Source organism: Rissa tridactyla, chromosome 4 (genome assembly GCF_028500815.1).
Source record: "Rissa tridactyla isolate bRisTri1 chromosome 4, bRisTri1.patW.cur.20221130, whole genome shotgun sequence".
Classification (NCBI taxonomy): domain Eukaryota; kingdom Metazoa; phylum Chordata; class Aves; order Charadriiformes; family Laridae; genus Rissa; species Rissa tridactyla.
The window spans coordinates 8,928,580-8,947,211 of NC_071469.1; the positions used below are offsets into that span (position 1 = coordinate 8,928,580).

The 18,632-nt window shown below is 35.3% G+C and overlaps 1 protein-coding gene across 7 annotated transcripts in view; it reads left to right on the top strand.

Moving 5' to 3' along the window:
- Nucleotides 1-18,632, top strand: part of ELP4 (elongator acetyltransferase complex subunit 4) — a 157,696-nt gene that overhangs the window by 39,624 nt on the left and 99,440 nt on the right. For 5 of the 7 annotated variants that reach the window (XR_008466206.1, XM_054200206.1, XM_054200204.1 and 2 more), the window contains exons 6-8: nucleotides 7,837-7,921; nucleotides 13,392-13,580; nucleotides 14,458-14,517. Coding sequence is in view for 6 of the 7 variants with exons in the window: in XM_054200206.1 (XP_054056181.1) it covers nucleotides 7,837-7,921; nucleotides 13,392-13,580; nucleotides 14,458-14,517 (334 nt within the window). In the remaining variant the exon portion in view is untranslated. The remainder of the gene's footprint in view (nucleotides 1-7,836; nucleotides 7,922-13,391; nucleotides 13,581-14,457; nucleotides 14,518-18,632) is intronic. The other 2 variants (XM_054200207.1, XM_054200205.1) reach the window with 1 other exon arrangement.

Consider the following 18,632-nt stretch of genomic DNA (forward strand, 5'->3'; position numbering starts at 1 on the left):
TCTTCATTTACAGTAGATCATTTGTCTTCTAATTTTTTAGTGTCTTGGCTGACCACAAACAACACTGGCTTTGGATTCTGTGTATTAAAAAGGTTGCACTAGTCAAGGTTAAGACAAGGTGGAAAGAATTACAGCATCTGAAATGAAGCTTATTTCTCTGTACAGAAATGGAAGATTTAAGCTTCCCATAATTACAGTCATTCAGTGTTTACGCACATTTAAAAAATAAACTGAATTAGAATTTCAATTTCTGTTCATCAGTGTTGTATAACTGGAATTCTTAAAAAATGATGGAAGGGGAGAAAAGCTGCTTCTCGCATTACCATGATCCCCAAATTGATCTGCACCTAGCACAGTTAATATCAGCAAATTGGACTACCCAATTCACATAAGGAAAGACCAGGTTAGAAAATGCATAAATTTTTTCAAGGTGGGACCTACTGAAGTTCATTGGTAAAACGTAAAGGATTGTCAAAGTTCCACAAAGTCAAAAAGGCCAAAGCAATGCCTGTTTTAAGGAGAGAAGATGAAGAGATCTATGGGATAACATCAGTGCTTCAAAAAATACCAGACAAAATAATGTAATCTATTTTTAAACTTCTAGGTCAGTTTCGCCCGGTCTGTGTTTCCTTTGTTTGCTTATGGGTATTCAACTGGGATAGAGTAAAAAGGCTCTAAAATAAAACAGGAGATATTCTCCATTGATAAAGTCTGTTATCATGTCAAAAGAGGAACATAGACTGGTTTGGCAGTTTTCTTTTTGCCATATTGATTGTTAAATTCTTATCTTCTAAATAAGATGTCATTAAGTCAAGGTTGAACCTGAGTGAAGTACTAGGCTTTATCCCAGTATTAGGCCTGGTAATAACCTAGTACTAATACCAATAGCTTGGTACGTACACTGGGCAATGGGTTTCTTGATTGCAGCCATAATGTCAAATTTGGAAAAAAGTGGAAGGAATAATTCATGCAGATTAGATAATAGGATTAGAATTCAAGAAGATTTAGGTTGGTCATCTGGAATAAACTACATGGAATTCAGTGAAGACATGCCGAATATCATACTAGTAGGAATAATTACTTGAACAAATAAAATAGTGTAGCAGGTCTCCAGAAGAAGATATGGAGTTATAAAGTATCTTGAATATAAAATATATTAACAGTTTTGTGTTATTAATGCTTCCAAAAAGCATAATTTAAAAAGCATGGAGGTGATAAACTGAAATTTAACGTGGAAGATGTGCAAAGTACTTTGTTCTGCTCAGGGATGAGGCTGTCCAGTTTTTGATACCATCCTTCAAGACAGCTCTGGATCAGTTAGAGAAGGTTGTGAAGGTGGTTATATATACATCATACTGGAATGTATGGCCTGTGATGGAAGAGTTGAAGTTCTCAGACAAATCTAAGCAGTCTTGAAGCACATTAAAAACTGCCATACAGAGGGTAGTAACTCTGTTGTCTGCTGTAGGTGGGACAAGCAGTAATGGGCTACAGTAAACTGGAGTGGTAGAAATATAGGCTGGAAATAAGGAGATATTTTTCTAAGGATTAGCACGAGAAGAAGCTGCCTTGCAGACACAGATTGGGAGTATTGTAGAATCTCCATCACTGAAAATTTCTAAGGACAAGTTAGGTAAATATCTGTCAGAGATGGTTTAGATGTAGTTCATCTTGCCTTGGGGCAAGAAGATAGACTACCTGACCTCTTGAGGTCCTTTTCATCCCTATCTTCTGTGATTCTTTAATACACATTAGTCACAGTGTATTAAATCCAATAGTAAGTATGAATGTTACCAATTATTTCACTGCTCTCCAAATGTTTATGCTTTTACAGAAGCATACAGAAACCCAACAGGCTTGTGCTGTATTTTTTACAAATATTGTGGTGAAATTCTGAAGGAAGCATTACTTTCTCAAGGAACAAAAAGAAGCTCACAATCCTGTCAGGATGATTTCATTAAAGAAAATTTATAAAAGGGGGAGGGAAAGGATATTATTTTGTTGGCATTACTGCTTGGAAAATCAGTATAATGCTTCTGGCTTCTAAAGCTAACTTCAATGTATCATAGAATAGTAAAAATTTCTTTTCTTTTGATTAACTAGACAGAGATTTGAAAGAAAGTAATATGATAGTCACAGCCAGCCCTTCCAATAGAAGTCAACAATTTGTATTCGACCTCATTTTTGGTTGCCTGGAGGTCCCACTGCGAACCTGAGCTAACCTCTGTTATTCTGTGTTACAGTGAATGAGGAGCATGGACATGGCTGGTTAGCATGTCTCCACTTAGAGAACGAAATTTCTTAAACATAAGGTTCTCAGACTATGATCTTAGATGCATAGCCAAAAAAACACCTGATTGCACAATGGGAATTACCTATATAGCGCTGCAAAATCTCTGTAATCTATTAGGCTGACAGTACCTCAAAAAAGTGCTGATAGCCTGGAAGGAACTAAGAAACAAAGTTACAAAAATGCCTTGAAATTTGGAAAATCTCTAAAAATATGATTTTTTCAATTTGATTTCTCAAAAGAAAATGCATAGAAAATGTGTTAACACTGAAAGCTGACAAATCCTTCAAAAATAAGGAAGCATTTTTAAGAAAGGGGGCAGTTCGTTATTGAAATTTACATTAATTTGCATTAATAGGATATGTATTATGGGGTGTTTGCGAAAGATTTCATGACTTTTTAAAGGGTATACTTTACAAGATATGTATCAGTAAAGACATTTCTGAATGAAATTTCCTCTTTACTCGTGTAGGATTGCAGACCAAAATCAGTGGTGTGTTAGTTTTTTGTGGTTTATTTTTTTAAATCTAAGCATGTTTTGCTTTTGTCACTAATACAGAGGTTGAGGAGGAAGTGGAAACTATAATATTCTGTAAGTAAATGGTACTGTTGATGGATGATACCTCTTTATAGTATAAGAAGTCGCAAAAAAATTAGGAATTAGCAAAGAAAAGAAAAAAAAGAAAAATTTTTCCCTCTTCTCAAAATGTTTCCGCATTAGTTTAGGTAGCACGATCCATCCTAAATATTTGTAATGTAGCAGAGCACAGCATGGGTTAAGTTCAGGCTGAAATAAATTGTTATAGTGCTGTAACTACAGCCGTTGAAGAGGCACCTTAAATTATGGAAAATTGTGGAAGGTGTACCTGATGCAACATACACATTCTACGTTGAGGTCAGAAGCTATATGTTCTGCAATGACAAGCTACTAATTGTAAAGAAAGATTTTAGAAGCTCAGTGTATTCTTTTGTTGCACTTTTTTGATTAAATTATCATATGTACTGATGCAAGGGAGGTGTTCCTTTAGTGTTGTCCTTTTTGGGTGGTTTTTTTGTTTTCCTTCTAGAGACCTGCTACTTTTGTATGTAGTTAATGTTCCTCAAAGAACATATTTAACCTGTAACTTGTTAGATGCACCTAGAGTTCACCCTGTTGACCAGCCTTACTTTTCCCTTTTTTTTTTCAATTAGAGGCTTTGGAGGCCTTAGGTTTCATTTTTCCTCCTTGAAATTAGAAGCAGTTCACTTCCCCCACCCTTCTTTTCTTTGAGAAGGATTGAGAAACAAGAACAATCCTTTGCTCTCTTTTTCTTTCACCGCTCAGGGATGTACTGACAAAGAACAGATTATGCAGTTAAAGCAGAAAATATAAAGAAAAGTAATGTACCCCATTTTCCTGTTCATCTTATACTCTTCTAACAGAAACAGTGAGTAGAGTGAACATACATTTTACAATCCTTTGAAAAGCAATGCTGCATCTATTGGTGAACAAGGTCCTTTATCATAATGTTTTGTGGTGTAAAGAACCATGTATTTGTAAAAACGACCAAATCATCTTGGTGCTTCTAATTCTCTAGCATCACATTAAGAAACCTATTTTATTTAAACTGCTCTTCAGTGAGTGAACTGTCTCTGTAATTGTAGCTAATGTCTGTTGCAAGATAATTACAGTGCTTCCCTTGCAGGATCAGAGATGTAGAGGCTTTATCTGGGCCAGACTCTTGGCCATTTTTAGAACTCATGTCTATCTATATGTATCTCCCTCTTTTCCTATCCACGTAAGCATTTGGCTTCTTCATGGACTTGCAAAGAAAGGAGATTCTTTGATTGATGACAGAACTAAGTTGTTGATTGGCCTTTTACTTTGCAGTTAAAGATCGGATTTGGAGGTTATATACATCATTTGTTCACCTTAAAGTTTGGATCAGTCTCTTTTCTTTCCTGTGTTTTTGCACGCGTGTGTGTTTGTCGGTTCTTTGACAGAGGGAGATGAGGAGTACTGTGTCTGCTCTCCTTTCTCTAGTTCTGATACCTGGTGGTTGAATTCAGTTACAGCGTCCCCTTTTGGATAATCACTCAAGATGGATGGAAGTTCATTGCCCCATTATAAACATTAATTGAAAACAGGTTGGGAAGTCAGTTCTCCTAAAGGAAGTAGTAAAGGGGACTGAGTGTTTGGCGCCAAAAGAAGGCATAAACCTTCTCTTTGTTATCTCATTATTTTTTATGTTAGGGAAGGGCAGTTATGTCCTGGCCCTAATGCTGGGACCAGGTTAACGGGGTTGTGCAGCTGACAGCAACTGTTTTCCAGTGGTTGTTGCTAGGATATTCTGGTGTCCTTTTTGCTGCATTGCTAAAGCTGGTACCTAACAGGAAGGCAGAAATATCCTCTGTGGTAACTCAGGGCATCGCAGAAAAGGCTGACTTTCTACCCCTTTACTGTACTTCTATCCTTGTTGTTTGGTTGCAATTACCAAAAGAGAAAAATTCATAATCAAGGGAAGTTTTTCAGTAATGCTCATAAGCTTTACCTTAAGAATGTATATGCTTTGGAAAAAAGAAAAAAATTATCTAGCGTCTAGATTTACCGATAAATTTAGATAAAACAGATTTCACTGTCTTGCCTAATGGGGTCTCCCTATACATAATAAGGCTATTTGTCATACCCTTGATAACCTAACCTTTGTTAACTGCTTAGAAACTATCAACAGAGAAGTCAGATGCTCCGTTGTAACCGGGATACCTTCTTGCCAGCTCCTGCTTTATCCATTACTAAATTGCTAAACAAAAAAAAGAGTAAAGAAGGTATTGTTTAAACTCATTATCAGAATTAAATGGTGTTTAGTAACAAAGGCAAAAAAAGACTAGAAATTAGAAAATAAAAAATATCTTATTTCCTTCCTTAAATATTATGACAAACATTGCCAGAAGGGTAATGCAACTTGTTTTTATAAATAGTGTTTCAACAATATTTTTTGTGCCCTTATTTACATAGCATGGCTCAAATTCAAGTAAACTATTAATATTTTAGACAGAAGTAGAAGAGCACCTATTTTTACATTTAAAAAAAAATCTATGTGCATTACATTATTTGCTTTAATTCTTTCTTTGCTACAGATCATTTTCTGATGGATTGTTTGTTTTAATTTGGGAACCCTTTAATTCTGCTAATGCTTTACGATTTTATTCTTTTATCCACTAAATTTTAAAAGCAACTTAGTAACAACTCAGGAATTGGCAAGTATTGTGATGGCAGTATCTTCTCTCTGACTTCCCTATAAATAGCATGGTGATATTCATAAGCAAAATAAGTGATAGATAGACAAAATTGAAAATGCTGCTTTGTGGTGACAAAGACCACAGTCATCTTTCTGTATTACACCTACTGTAATGTGGCTATGGCTACAAGAGAGTTGCAAACTCCTTCCTAGTGTCGATGAGCAGCAGTTTCCATCTCTTCCAAACGGATAAAGGAATATCCAAACGGATACACAACGCTTCTGGTTATCGTGAAGCGCTGCAGATTCTCTCCAGCTCTGGCAGAACTGGGAAGAAATCACAGCACTGCTGTGTGTGTGTTGCCGTTATGTGAAGACATGGAGAAGACATTTTGGCTGGCATGGAGGCTAAAGCCCTCTTCCCCTCCGCTGACCCTGTAAACGGACTGCTGCAAGACAGTGTAGGTCTAACATTTAACAGCCATTCCTTTTGCAACTAAACGGTAGGAAAGTAATTGACTCTGTAAGCGAAAATTTACTCTCTCTTCTGTTTGAGATGCTCTTTTTTGTATAGCAAGGCAGACTTTACACGTTAAATGTCATGTTGAGATTATACATTGCCAGTTATTTTCAGCTGTGAAATTCATAGAGAGTATTAAATTATTAAGGTACATCAGTTTAACCAGTAGCTTTGTAGGGTACTAAATCTGAGAACAGATAAATGGAGTTTAATTTGAAAACTCTCCCTTTTCTTTCTTTCTGAGAAGGGTTCTCTCTTAATGTTTTCTAACACCAAGTGTTTCAAAACTGGAAATTATTATGACTATGACTTTTTTGATTGTAGGTGTTTGTATCTTAAATGTTTCATTTGGGGGGTTGGTTTTGGGTTGATACTGTTTTCTTGAAGGAAGTGTAGAATTCTGAGGTAAAGCAATGGTATAAGAGAGAGGTGCTTACAACTCTTAAGGGCCTCTCAGAAAAGTTGTCTTCTCTCCTGTGCAAAAGCATGAAAGCAAGTTTATTTGGGTTTATTTAGGTATTCATTAGTAAAATACATTTGGATAATATTTTTGGCTCTTACTAAAGTAACAGGAATAGTTTGACTTAGTGTTTAGACTAGGTGATCTTTCAAAGTCCTTTCCAACCTGGGCTATTATCAGACCAGACGTTTAAAATGATTGGAGCAAGTAAGAATATTTTTAGAGGTAAAATTTTCAGAATAACCTGTCATATTTCCCAAAAAGTACACAAGAAGTTTTGAATCCACAACTCTTGATGGTAATTAGTGAGACTAGAAGGAAATACTGAAGCTAGAAAAGACAGAAGGGCTTCAACTCTCAGTGCAGCAAGGAACCTACATCAAATCCGGACACACAAGCCATTATGCTCTACGGGATTTAAGAAAACAGTATGTCTCTTTTAGAAGTGAACAACCGGCTTGCTTTTTTAAAGTAAAGATTAGGACTTCCTGTCCTTTGTAGGTGTTAGCCTGCGGACTGGAGAGCATGGCTGGGATGGTTATCTGAAGTGCTTTGGGTGTGCAGGAACTGAACCTTCTAAGACTTTGATGAGATGATTTGCTGAACTTTCATTTGGCTTTAAGTCTGCTTAACCCCATTTTTAGCAACTGGTTTGCCTTTTTTGCTTCTTTTTTTGTTGTTTAGACTTTATATTTTCTAACTAATACATAAAATAAATTCTACCTCTGAATTCTGCTGTCGTGCAAATAAAGCAGTAATAACACCTGTAGGATATGGAACTGTAGCAAGCAGAATGTATGTTATGCTCTGGTGCGGTATCAGAAAAAAATAAAAATAAATAAATAAACGACATTAACTTTTGAATTGTGAAAATGTTGTCTCTCTCATTGTTTATTGGTTTTGATTGTTGAGGCAGTTGTGTGTATGAAAGTTTTCAGTAATAGAAAGTCAGCTGTTCATCAGGGCATTGATTACGTATATGTGGAATAACAATTGCGTAGCTCTTCATCAGTTATAGATTAGTACTGTGCTGTAATGGTTTCAACTTTAAGTTGATACATTAAATCATTCATCTTCTAGATGTTAGTGAGCCTGACATAATTAAGTTATCTTAATCTCTAGAGATTTTAGCTTTCACTAAATGTCTGAGCACTGAACTAGTTAACACGAAGCAATCACACCTTCTTATAATGTCGACTTTATTCAGAGGTCTGGATTTTTTCTTCTATGACGCTTTTTGCTATGTGACTGCAAGCTGCATCTGTTTATATTTACTTTTAATACAGCAGTTAGTGACATATAGGAGAGTATTCAAATGTGTTACTAAACTATTTCTCCTTACCAACAGTAATATGAACAGTGCTTACGCAAGGCTGCTTCACTCTATTCAGAGGATCATTTACCAGGAAGGGTTTGACGGCTCAGATCCCCAGGTACTGAAGACCCTCGTACTCTTCTGTAATCCTATAACTAATGTTGTTTTCTGAATTTTCAAGTGTGGCGCAAGAAGGTCTTGGACAAAGTAACGAGGAACAAGCTGTTTCTAAGCATTACTAAAGTAAACGAGCAGAGTAAACAGAGAGTGTGGTTCATATTTTAATGTGCATTTGGAGTTTTTACTGGTTACAGATATGCGCACCATGCGAGAAAGAACTGTAAACCAACACTAGTAAATGCATATTCTGTGCAATTAGCTAATAAATGGATTGCTGAATATAATGTAATTAAGCAAAACACATTTTCCCCTACAGTATTTTTTTCAAACTATTGCTTTAGCAATGGTGTGTTCAAGACTCTTGAGATTGAACCCTTGATCTTAAACTTTCAGATTTTTTCAATGTTGTTTTAACTGGAGTGGAGTGAATTTTTTAATGAATTAAATGGTGTGCATCTTTATGTAGCAAGCATTGAAACACAAGTAAAGAAATACAAATGCTATGTCAACTTTACAAATCAAAACAGCTTACGGGACTTCTAAAGATCTCTGTACTCTTCATAAATCATAGTGTGGGTAATCAAAAACATTTTAAGGTTAACAACATAGGCTGAAAGCCCTTTACTAATTTGAGCATTGCCCTATATATTATTCTTTGTCATATTTAGTAATACATGAGTCCTTTGGAGTTGATGGAAATAAAATAAGAAATTACATATATTGATGCTTACTTGATAGGTAATTATTGTTATACAATAAAAATGTTACTACAGTAGAAGTTAATTAGTATAGATGCTGGAGAACCTCAAAGAATATAGTACTATGTATGTGCTGTTACTAGCAGAATATCGTAAAAATCCCCTTTTGCAGGGAAGATAATGTTGGAATGGATGTTTTCGTGTCTAACAGTACGTTTTAGAAATGTTACCTGCGTAGAACGCTTGTGTGTAAATTTCGGTTATTTGTGCTCAGTGTTCAGGCTCTGCTGAGATTTACGGGCGAGCTTGCCTTCCCTTTGGTGGCAGTGCCAGTCTGGAGAAGTAAACTGGTCCCTGACAGGCACCTCTCCCTGCTCGCTGCGGTAGCCATGGCAACAGGCATGTCATCCTACTGTACAGCACTGTGCGCAGGGATGCTCCTCCCGCACGGTGAGAGGTCCTGTGGAAGCCCAAGAGCTTGCCGGCTGCAAGGAGCAGCGCCGAGTGAAACAAACCCCCTGCCAACCTTCAGCCAGCAAACAACCTCCTACTGAAGAGATCAAGCTGGTGTTTCTTATTTTTCTTACAAGCTAGGTCTGATGGGGAAAGTAGCACCTTTGTGTATTCCTGAATTATTTTTTTACATGTACAAGGAAATAAAGGTTGGTCAGAGACAATATTTTTGGATTTTTTGCATGCGAGCAAGGAAAAAATTAAACATCACGGAGAGTTATTTTCTGTACTGGTTCGTTGTTTCAAAATGTCTTATTGGTGTCAATAAAGCAAAACCAGAACTTCAACTCAGGCAATTTTAAAAGTACATTTGCTAAATGGTGTATATAAATTTCTGAGGTGAAGCTTTGAAAGTTTGAAAAAGAATCCTTTTTCAAGCCAGTTTATCCATCTAGAAAGCCATTAGCGCTTCCATAGTTGTTTCCCTTTCAAGAAAGATAATGCATATGATTTCCTGGAGCGGTATCTTTCTTTTAAGATTCCTCTTTTCCCTATGCATCATCTTCCTTTGTACACTCAAATTTTGTACATTTATAAGCAGTATATAATACGCTCCTCCTAAAAAATATCACCGGAGTTGAATGTAGTTATGGCCCAGATCACGCATTGGATCTTTTTATCTTCCAAATCTATGAGAAATTCACCTCTTTGCTGCTCTGTATCCCCTTCTATTTACTGAGACTTCAGAAGTACTTTTGAAGTGCAATGAAGATTGTAGAGTAAGGACCAGGCTGTATTCTTCTGCACCTCTGTCCTTTCCTGTGTATAATAATAATAAAAGCTTCAGAGAATTTTGTGCATGTATACTCTTCCCCTCCAAATATATATTCCTTTCCCCTTTAGATGAGATCCTATTGGCAGTGATTTTCCTGAAATTTGGAGAAAACTGCAAGGGCCAAAATGTAGCAGGGAGGTATTGTACTTTCAAGAGATTTGCTTGCTGACTTTAAGTAGATCCATTAATCACTGTCTGTGGATGACAGAAGCTGGTGCCATTAATGCTTCATTTTTCATACTGTGAAGAATAATCCTTCCAAAATCTCTGGAGGTGTAGAAGTGTGTTGCTTGTTGGGTTTGGGTTCAAAGTAAAAGTTTAACCTGAGTGGTAAAGCTTCCAGATATTTTTGCCTACTTTCACATCAATATGCAAATGATACTTAGACTTACTACTCCTTTTTATTGGCTCCTCTTTTTTTAATACCAGTATTTGAAGAGGAGTCTGGAGAAAAGTGAGCAGAATGTGACTCACCCCAGCTGACAGAGTTCTGACACGAGTCAGTGGTGTTACTAAACATGAGGTTTAGTAGACCTGTGGTAAAATGGTCCGGCATCTCTAGGATCTAATATGATTGATTAACATTGGACCATCCGTTGTTGGCCATCACAGATTAATATTTTTTGACTGTCCTGCGTGACTTTGTGGACCTTAAGACAGTAATACCTGTTTGGGGTATTAGGCTGCAGAAAAGTTCGGTTGAAGTTAAACAAAGCAATAACCTGTTTGTTCACACTGACTGGAACACCTTTGCCAGAGCTATTTGGAAATGCAGGGTCTGTAACCTAGGAATGTGAGTATCAGTTTTACATCCTTTTTAAAACTTCCTGGTAACTCTTTGCTGCTGTTCATTAAGTATGGATCCTTCATAAATTGAGCATGGTTTTAAGTCATACGGAATAGCACTTTTTTGTTCCAGAATTGTTTTGGTTTCTTCATGTTTGACAACAGAACTTTCTTAGGCGACTGTATTTCCTTAACATTGTTTTGCTATACTTTAAAGCTCAAGTTGGGTGACTTTCAGGGTAATAAAGTTGGGGGAAATTGGTTTTTTGTTTGGTTAGAATTGTGGTTTGTAAGTCTTCATAATCAGAATTCTTGCTGCCAAAGCAATTGTTGTTACAAATATTATCTGAAAAGGGTAAAAAAAAATCCAAACTAATGAGAGTATAAAAGATACAGTGGTATATCTAAAAAAATGTTATCCTCCTCTTTACTGCAGGCTTGTTGTTGTAGAGTATGAGTTATGCTTTTCTTCTATTTCAGTTATGGAGTGAGCCATTTGTCAGGGCCTTGTGGGTCTGACAGCATTATACTGGTAGAAATTCTGTTACTGGCCAAAATAAATACATCTGATATTACCTGGTGTTTAAATAGCTTTATCTTTTACAGCTCTTATGATTTAATATTGTGAAACAAGCATCTATCATCCTTTATCCCATAAGAGAATGGATATTCTGATACAGTTTTTCCTCTGTTTGTGTGCTGGTTTTACTGATGTTCTTCAGAAGAAAAACTATTTTTCTCATTACAAAAGTTTCTGGAAGTTTTATGGCTGTTTGTTCTGAAATTTTGAAATACCAGAACTTTCTCCGCATGATCAATATCCATTTTATCTGGGTAAAATACTTTTATTAAATGCCTGATTTTGTACTATTGCTTAAACACACATCAAGAAATGCATGAATCTGCTCTGATTAGAAGTCACTAAAGGATATTAGACTACCTTCCATTTTTCCTATTCTTTTTAAAACTCTGAACTCCAAGCCTAACAAATACCATATGGAGAAGTCAGATTGTGTCGTGTTATCCTGTGCTGTTATCCAGATATTGGTGAGGTAGTGTAAAAAATTAACTTTACATAAGTAAAGCCTAAAAGACTGCAAAGCCCAAGGCTAAAGAGTTCGCCATATATATATACCCGCCTTATATATATATATATATATTTATTTATCACTCTCACAAGGGTTGTAAGTGAATTGGCAGATCAGCTCACTGTGTAAGCCATCAGAGTTGGATAAATGCAGAGCCATGTGGTACTAACTGTGTTTCACAACGGAGGCTCTGTCTACCCAATATGGAGAAGGAAGTATTTATAAAAGTAGCCTCTTGTCTTGTCAAAACCTTTCCTCTGGATTTCCAGAGCAGCTGGGCAATGTTTTGTGCTTGATAGTTCCTGTTCATTCCAGCTCCAATTCAGGATTGTGAACATGAATATCTACAGTTTATCAAAGCACTTCATTGCAATGAAAAGAACCTGGAAGCTTTTATTTATCTAAACTAGTATTTTATATATGTGTATATATATATATAAAAATATATAAAATATAAATATTAAAATTTTATACATATATATATCTATAAAAAAGCTGGCCTTTAAGTATGAACCCTGAACTCCAGAAATGTATCTTTGATCACCTTGTACAGGAAGTCTTTCAACAAGGGTGCTTATTGTCTCTCGCCCAGCTGATGATAGCAAATATACCTAAAATCCTTCTCAAAGATCACCAGGAAAGGTCACATCAAATAAGCAGAAATGAGATTTGTCATCATGAGGCATGACATTTTAGTTTGCATAAACAAATTACAACTCCGGCTTCATAATCTGCCCCCTCAGAAAAGGGGCTTTATCTTAGCCACTGCCTCCGTTTGGATGCTCTTCTGCCACTGTACTAACAAGGCAGCAGCAAACAGCCTTTAGGTAGGTAAAACACTAGGCCATTTAGGATTTTAAATGTCAAAACAGCTTAGAGTCTAGTACCCAGTAGCTAACTAAAGCAGATCCAGAAACACTCATGTCAAGGACTTTCAGAAAGGTGTAGTCCTTAAGAGACAATCTGCTGATGTCTCCATCAGACTCTGTTTCTCTGTGGGTCAGTAGTTGGAAGGAGTTGACAGGAATGTCAATGATACTTACAGAGACTTCAAAAATAGGGAAAGGGCCATGCGTTGGTGAGGTAGGCCACTGACCTTCGTCACTTAGAAGTAGCAGAAAAAGTGAAACTGAAGCAAACAGGCAGAATAGTCAGGTTATGAAAGTAACGCAGAGGAAAGTTGAAAATGGAGGGAAAAGTTGTGTTTGGTTACTCTCAGGCCCTTCCAGCAGGACAGTTTACGGCTGGGAGAAACGATTCTTTTGCGTGTTTTTTAAGGCAGTGATGGAGGAGAGAAAGGACATGACAAACAATAGCATTATTGGATTTTGTGTCAGAACATACTTACATTTAGCTGTTTACAAAATGCAAATTAGTAGTTTTCAGTATTTCTCTGCTTATCTATCTGACAAAGCATGATATCCAGTCAGTGAAAAAAAAGCCATTCCGTTTATAATTTTTGTGAGATCACCTGAGATTAAGCTATGATTGCATAAACTGTAATTATTATGGATATGAAGTCTATAAATCGTATTTTTTAAGTACATTACATGACATTTTCCTCTTAATGTCTAAAAAATAACACTGGCTCTTTTTTTGTTTCAATAGAAAAAACAAAAGACTATTTTGCGGATAGGAATTCAGAGTCTGGGTTCCATGTTGTGGGGTGATGACATTTGTAGCAATGATACTCCTGAAGATATTCATAGCCTTACAAAATTTCTGTATGTTCTCCGTGGCCTCCTCAGAAAATCTTTGTCGGCCTGCATCATCACAGTGCCCGCTCACCTTATCCAGGTAGGAATGCTTGTCTTTGCTATATTTCATAGTTGAAACATCAGTTAGCAAAAATTTAAAGTTTATGGTAAGAAAATAAATGCAATTTTGGACATTTTGAAAGCTCTTTTTGTTCAAAGGGCAAAGTTAAAACATAACTTCACTGTAGTGTTTCTGTACTTTTGTGGGACAGTCGTTCTGCCGAATCTACAAAGGCCTAAGCATAAAACCATCTTAGGTACAGTTATGCCGTATGTGGGTTTATGCTTTTTTGAAAAACTGTTGAAGTTTCAGAAACTGTAAAAAAAGCAAAAAGAATCCTGATAATAATATCTTTTTTACTTATTTCTTTTTACAATATGCCTACGCACTTTTCCACTGCCTTCAGAACGCTGTTTAGAGTTCCAGTACAAGACATTTCAGTCCACTGTCTTCATCTGTCATACTCATGATGATGTGTGATCTTGTTTTTAAAGCCAGGAATTAAACGATACAGGTCTACTCTTTAATTCCAATATCCCCTTGTATTGGGACCAGGAACACACCAGTTATGGTATAAGACTAATTTTCCCAACTGCAAAATCAGAAGCTGCCAACAGCACCTTTCCTGAAAGTATACAGGGATTTAAATTTGGAAATACATTTTTTTAGTAAAAGGAAAAATGTAGATAGTCTTTTCCTCTGCAAGTGGTAATGTAACTTACAAAAGCAAAATTACTATTCACAATGAACAGAGAACCTATAATTTTAGATATTAATTTGATTTGATTATAGTAAAAAAGCACTGGATAAAGCCTCATATTATGCAAAGTGTTTTCATAGTAGATGAGTTTATCTTTAAATTAAATCCTATATTAGCTAAGTGCCTGACTCTCATTTATGTATCGCATTTTTAAAGGTGTTAGAATACCTGCAAATGTTATCTGTCTGGATACTTGATGCACTTACTGCTTGGAAGGTAAAGAAAGAAACTTGATTTTCTAGTTTCACCATTGCAGTCAAAAGTGTATGAATATTCCTTTTGCAGTGCAAATCTCCATCTCCTTACTTAGTTATTTTTAAATATTAGATGGCAGTTTGCTTTCAAAAAGGTTGACAGTAAAATTTAATGCAATGAGTAGAATTTGTGCATGGAAAACTAGCATCCTTCTTTTTACACATTGGAATTAACTGTCCATAACTGGGACATACAGTTGGTTTCATTGTGCTCTTTTTTACATATTATGTCAATAAAAGGTACATTCATATTTTAGAGAAGTCCAGAAGCGTCTGTAAGAAACAAATTTAAGGATGAAGTTCTTTGTTTGTTGCAAAATTGCCTGGGGAGTTGATTTTGGTTTTGTGCTTACAAATTCAATATAAATCAATTCCTATGGAGTTAGGATTTAAATGATATCTCATTTTTTAAATAACTGATATTTTAATTTTAATGGAATTGTTTTAAAGTAAGTGCTAGAATAGTCTGAATTAAAAAAAATAAACATTATTACCAGAGTCTTTGCTTAGCAGCATTAAAGAAATGACAGCATTATTTTTTTTTTAAATTGTTAAACTTCATGTATCCTTCTTTAAGCACTAAACTGTGGAGAAAACTGTCATTAGGAGGAGCAAAGCTGCCGAGGGTTCCTTATACCCCACATTACTCAGTTCCCAGAGCCCTGCTGTGTAGTTGTTCCACTCTCCAAGAAGCCTGTTAAAGAGCCCCTGAGAGCATGTGTACAGCCCTCCATGTTAATAGTTAATTGGTGAGGATGGCAAGATGAGAGGACAGCCGAACATGTGGTCTCTCAGGCTCAAGCCGTAGACAGACCTTTAGTTATAATAACAGCAGCTGCTCACATTCTCACAACCCAGCTACTCACCATTCTGTTGCTGAGGTTTTTTGCTGGATTAAAAAAGTAAAAAAATGTCTTTTCTTTACAAGAGAATAAGAGAGATTTTTTTTCCCAAGTGCATTTCTGTCTATGTATTTAATTTGATCAGAGCAAGTTCTAGCATGTGCTTTTTCTGTTGAATCTTAAAGTCAGTACACTGAAGGCATAGAAAATGCACACCATTTTTCTGAAGAGGTAGTTAATTTCACATTTATTCCCCAAACTAGTTCCTGTATTTTCTATGTTATCTATGTTATTTCCCAACTGTACTAATTAGGTGGTCTACAAGTAAATTCTTCACCTGAATAATTTCCAAGAAGGTAAATATAAGTTCAGAATCACATTTTAATCAAGGTTTTGTCTGCATAACATATACACAGAAAAATAGTTTCATTTTTACCTGCTTTGTCTTGAAAAAATAGATTTTTAGTAGTGACTCATACCATATCTTTTCTCTGTCAGCCCCCAGTACTAGTTACTGCAGTAAAGAAGAAATAAAACTAACAATTGGTAGTACTGAGTTTCAACAGGGAGAATGTCTTTCTAACCCAGACTAGTTATATTTTTATATGTATGTGATATAAATATGAATAATGCACTCTCTCTATATATATGGAATATATATATCTATATATAGTTTGAGATCGGTTTCTTTTATACATTTTGCCTAGTATGTTGCATGTTGTACTGTCACAGGGAGTTCCACAAATTAAATCTACCTGGTTCTTTTTCAGAAAGTTTAATTTTGCCTTTACTTTTCATAAATCATATCTTTGTTCTTGGCTTATGAGACAATAAGATGAGTCACCATATTTTATCTTTTCTATATTCTGATTGGTTTGTATTTTTTCTCATGCTTCCTTCTTAATCGGTTTTAAACAGTCACTTTTCTTTTAATCGTATTTTACTTTGTTACAGTAATGTAATACAGTAATGCTATTACTATTTATTCACTTTTCCTACACTCTGATATCTGCTTTGTCTCTTTGATAACTACTGAACATTAAACAGTGATTTTGTTCTTGATGCTTTTCCCTCTGTGGTACACATCCACCAATGTGGCTTTTTCATTATTCTAGCTATTCATTGTCTTGGGTTTAATAACTTTGAATTGCATTTATCCAAAGATGATGCTCATTCACCCAGTTTGATGGGACACCGAATGTCTTCACAGTCTTCTGTAAGACTGTAGTTTGGTAAAACACACAAATTTACAAAAAATCTGATTGTGTACAGAGTTTTCTCAGAATAATTTAAAGAAATTGTAGTCCACTAAAGAACACAGATTCTTTGTGTTTTATTGGTGAAACTTCTAGTGCAAACAGTGCGTGAAGAAAAAAGAAAATTCTCTTTTATCAACCACAAAAATAGGAATACATTATTCTGGAAGAGGATTTCAAGAAAATGACACTAAAAACTTACCCAATTATGAATTTTATTCAGATGATGTGTGACAAGTTCTACTTGATTGATATTTTCTACTGATTGAACATACTCTTATCTTACACTGTCTGTCAGGTAATAAATATTGAGATACTTATGAGTATGATTAAAATAGTTGATGGAAGGTTATTTTTCAAGCCTTTCTACTGCTTCTTGAAAATGCATTGTGCCTATGAAATCAGATGGTGCATTTGAAAAAGGAAGATTACTCCCATTTATAAAATCTAGCATTGATCAAGGAGGGCAGACTGAAGAGGGACTTCATTTGTTTCCAAATTTAAGGAATACTATAAAAGCAAGTAAGGACTCTTTTTCTGTATGTTGATAATCTGTGCAGTTTAGTACCCGATTTATAAAAATAAAAAGCAACAAACTTTTTGTGCTACAGAGTGTGACTTAAAGGACTTCAATGTCACCATTTTATACTTGCAAAAGCCCTAAATTAGAATTTAAAATATTTTCCTATTATATTTTCTTCCGTTTTTTTAATTACTAGATATCATTGGTAAATCCAAAAACATCTTTCCCCAAAAATACTGAATAACGTTTGTAATTCTGTTCCTGTTCTTCCAATTTTGTATCACTTAAGTAATATTTTTTAGTAGATTATTATTTTCACTGGGAGAAAGCATAACACTTTTATTAAAGCCACCCTTTATTTTGAACTTGAAGCTGTATTACTGGTAAGGACTAACAACCATATTAGTCAGCATGTGCCAAGGGAAATTAATTGACTAATGAAAAGTCACTATGAATAAGTCTTGTTACAGAACCTGTCCTCAGAGTCTGAAGTTCTGTTTAGCAAGGTATTTTCATTATTTCATCCAGTATGTTAAAAAATTAATTTCCTACAATATTAATGTTTTGATGCTGCGAATTCACTGAAGTGCATAAGTTGCTGTATGTTTCAGTGTAGAAAAATTCAGAAACAAACCTTTTCACATCCATTGCCTTTTGTGTTCACACTGAGTAATTTAGCAGCTAAACTCGAAGTCAAGCAATAGAGTGCTTTACAATCCATTGCTAATATAGGATTATAAGACGTGAACTCCTATAGCTTGTGGGTTTCTCACAGTTTGAAATCTTTATTCCTATGACAAGAGCTAAGAGTGATTGCCTGCCTTAGAACTCGAACTTTCGAGTTCACAAGTGTAAAATGCTGAATAACCTTCAAATGTAGGTGATCAGGTATCCGCTGCACACAAATTTGTGTTGAGATCAAATGTCACGTAGTTTATCACAGTTAAGTGAGCTTTCGAAATTCTCTGCAAAATAGAAACTACGAAGATGAAATGGTCTTTACATTTTACTATATTGGGGGTTTTTTTTTACTTTTTTTTAACATCTCGTGTTGCTTTTTACTGTCTGTTGGAAATACAGTTTAACAACCATACGAAGAAATATTGAGACTCGTGAGTTTATGATGGGTATTTTTGGGTTATCCACATAGTTTTAAGATGTGAATATTCTGCTTTGGATATTCTAGACATTCATAAGCATCTTTAAAATTATGATTGAGTAGAAAGCTCAGGGAAATATACAATTCATAATTTAAATTGTGGGGCAGTAAGCAATTTTGGTTTTGATTTCTATTATTTTTGATAGTATTTGCTAATCAAGTTACAGAAGAAACAGAAATATTTTGTTGCTTTGTAAAATAAGTTTATGGTTGTCCACAGGCTGTATTATAGCTCTACCAGTAACAACTACCCATTTCAAAAACAAATACAATATACATCTCAAGCATGTTTTGTAC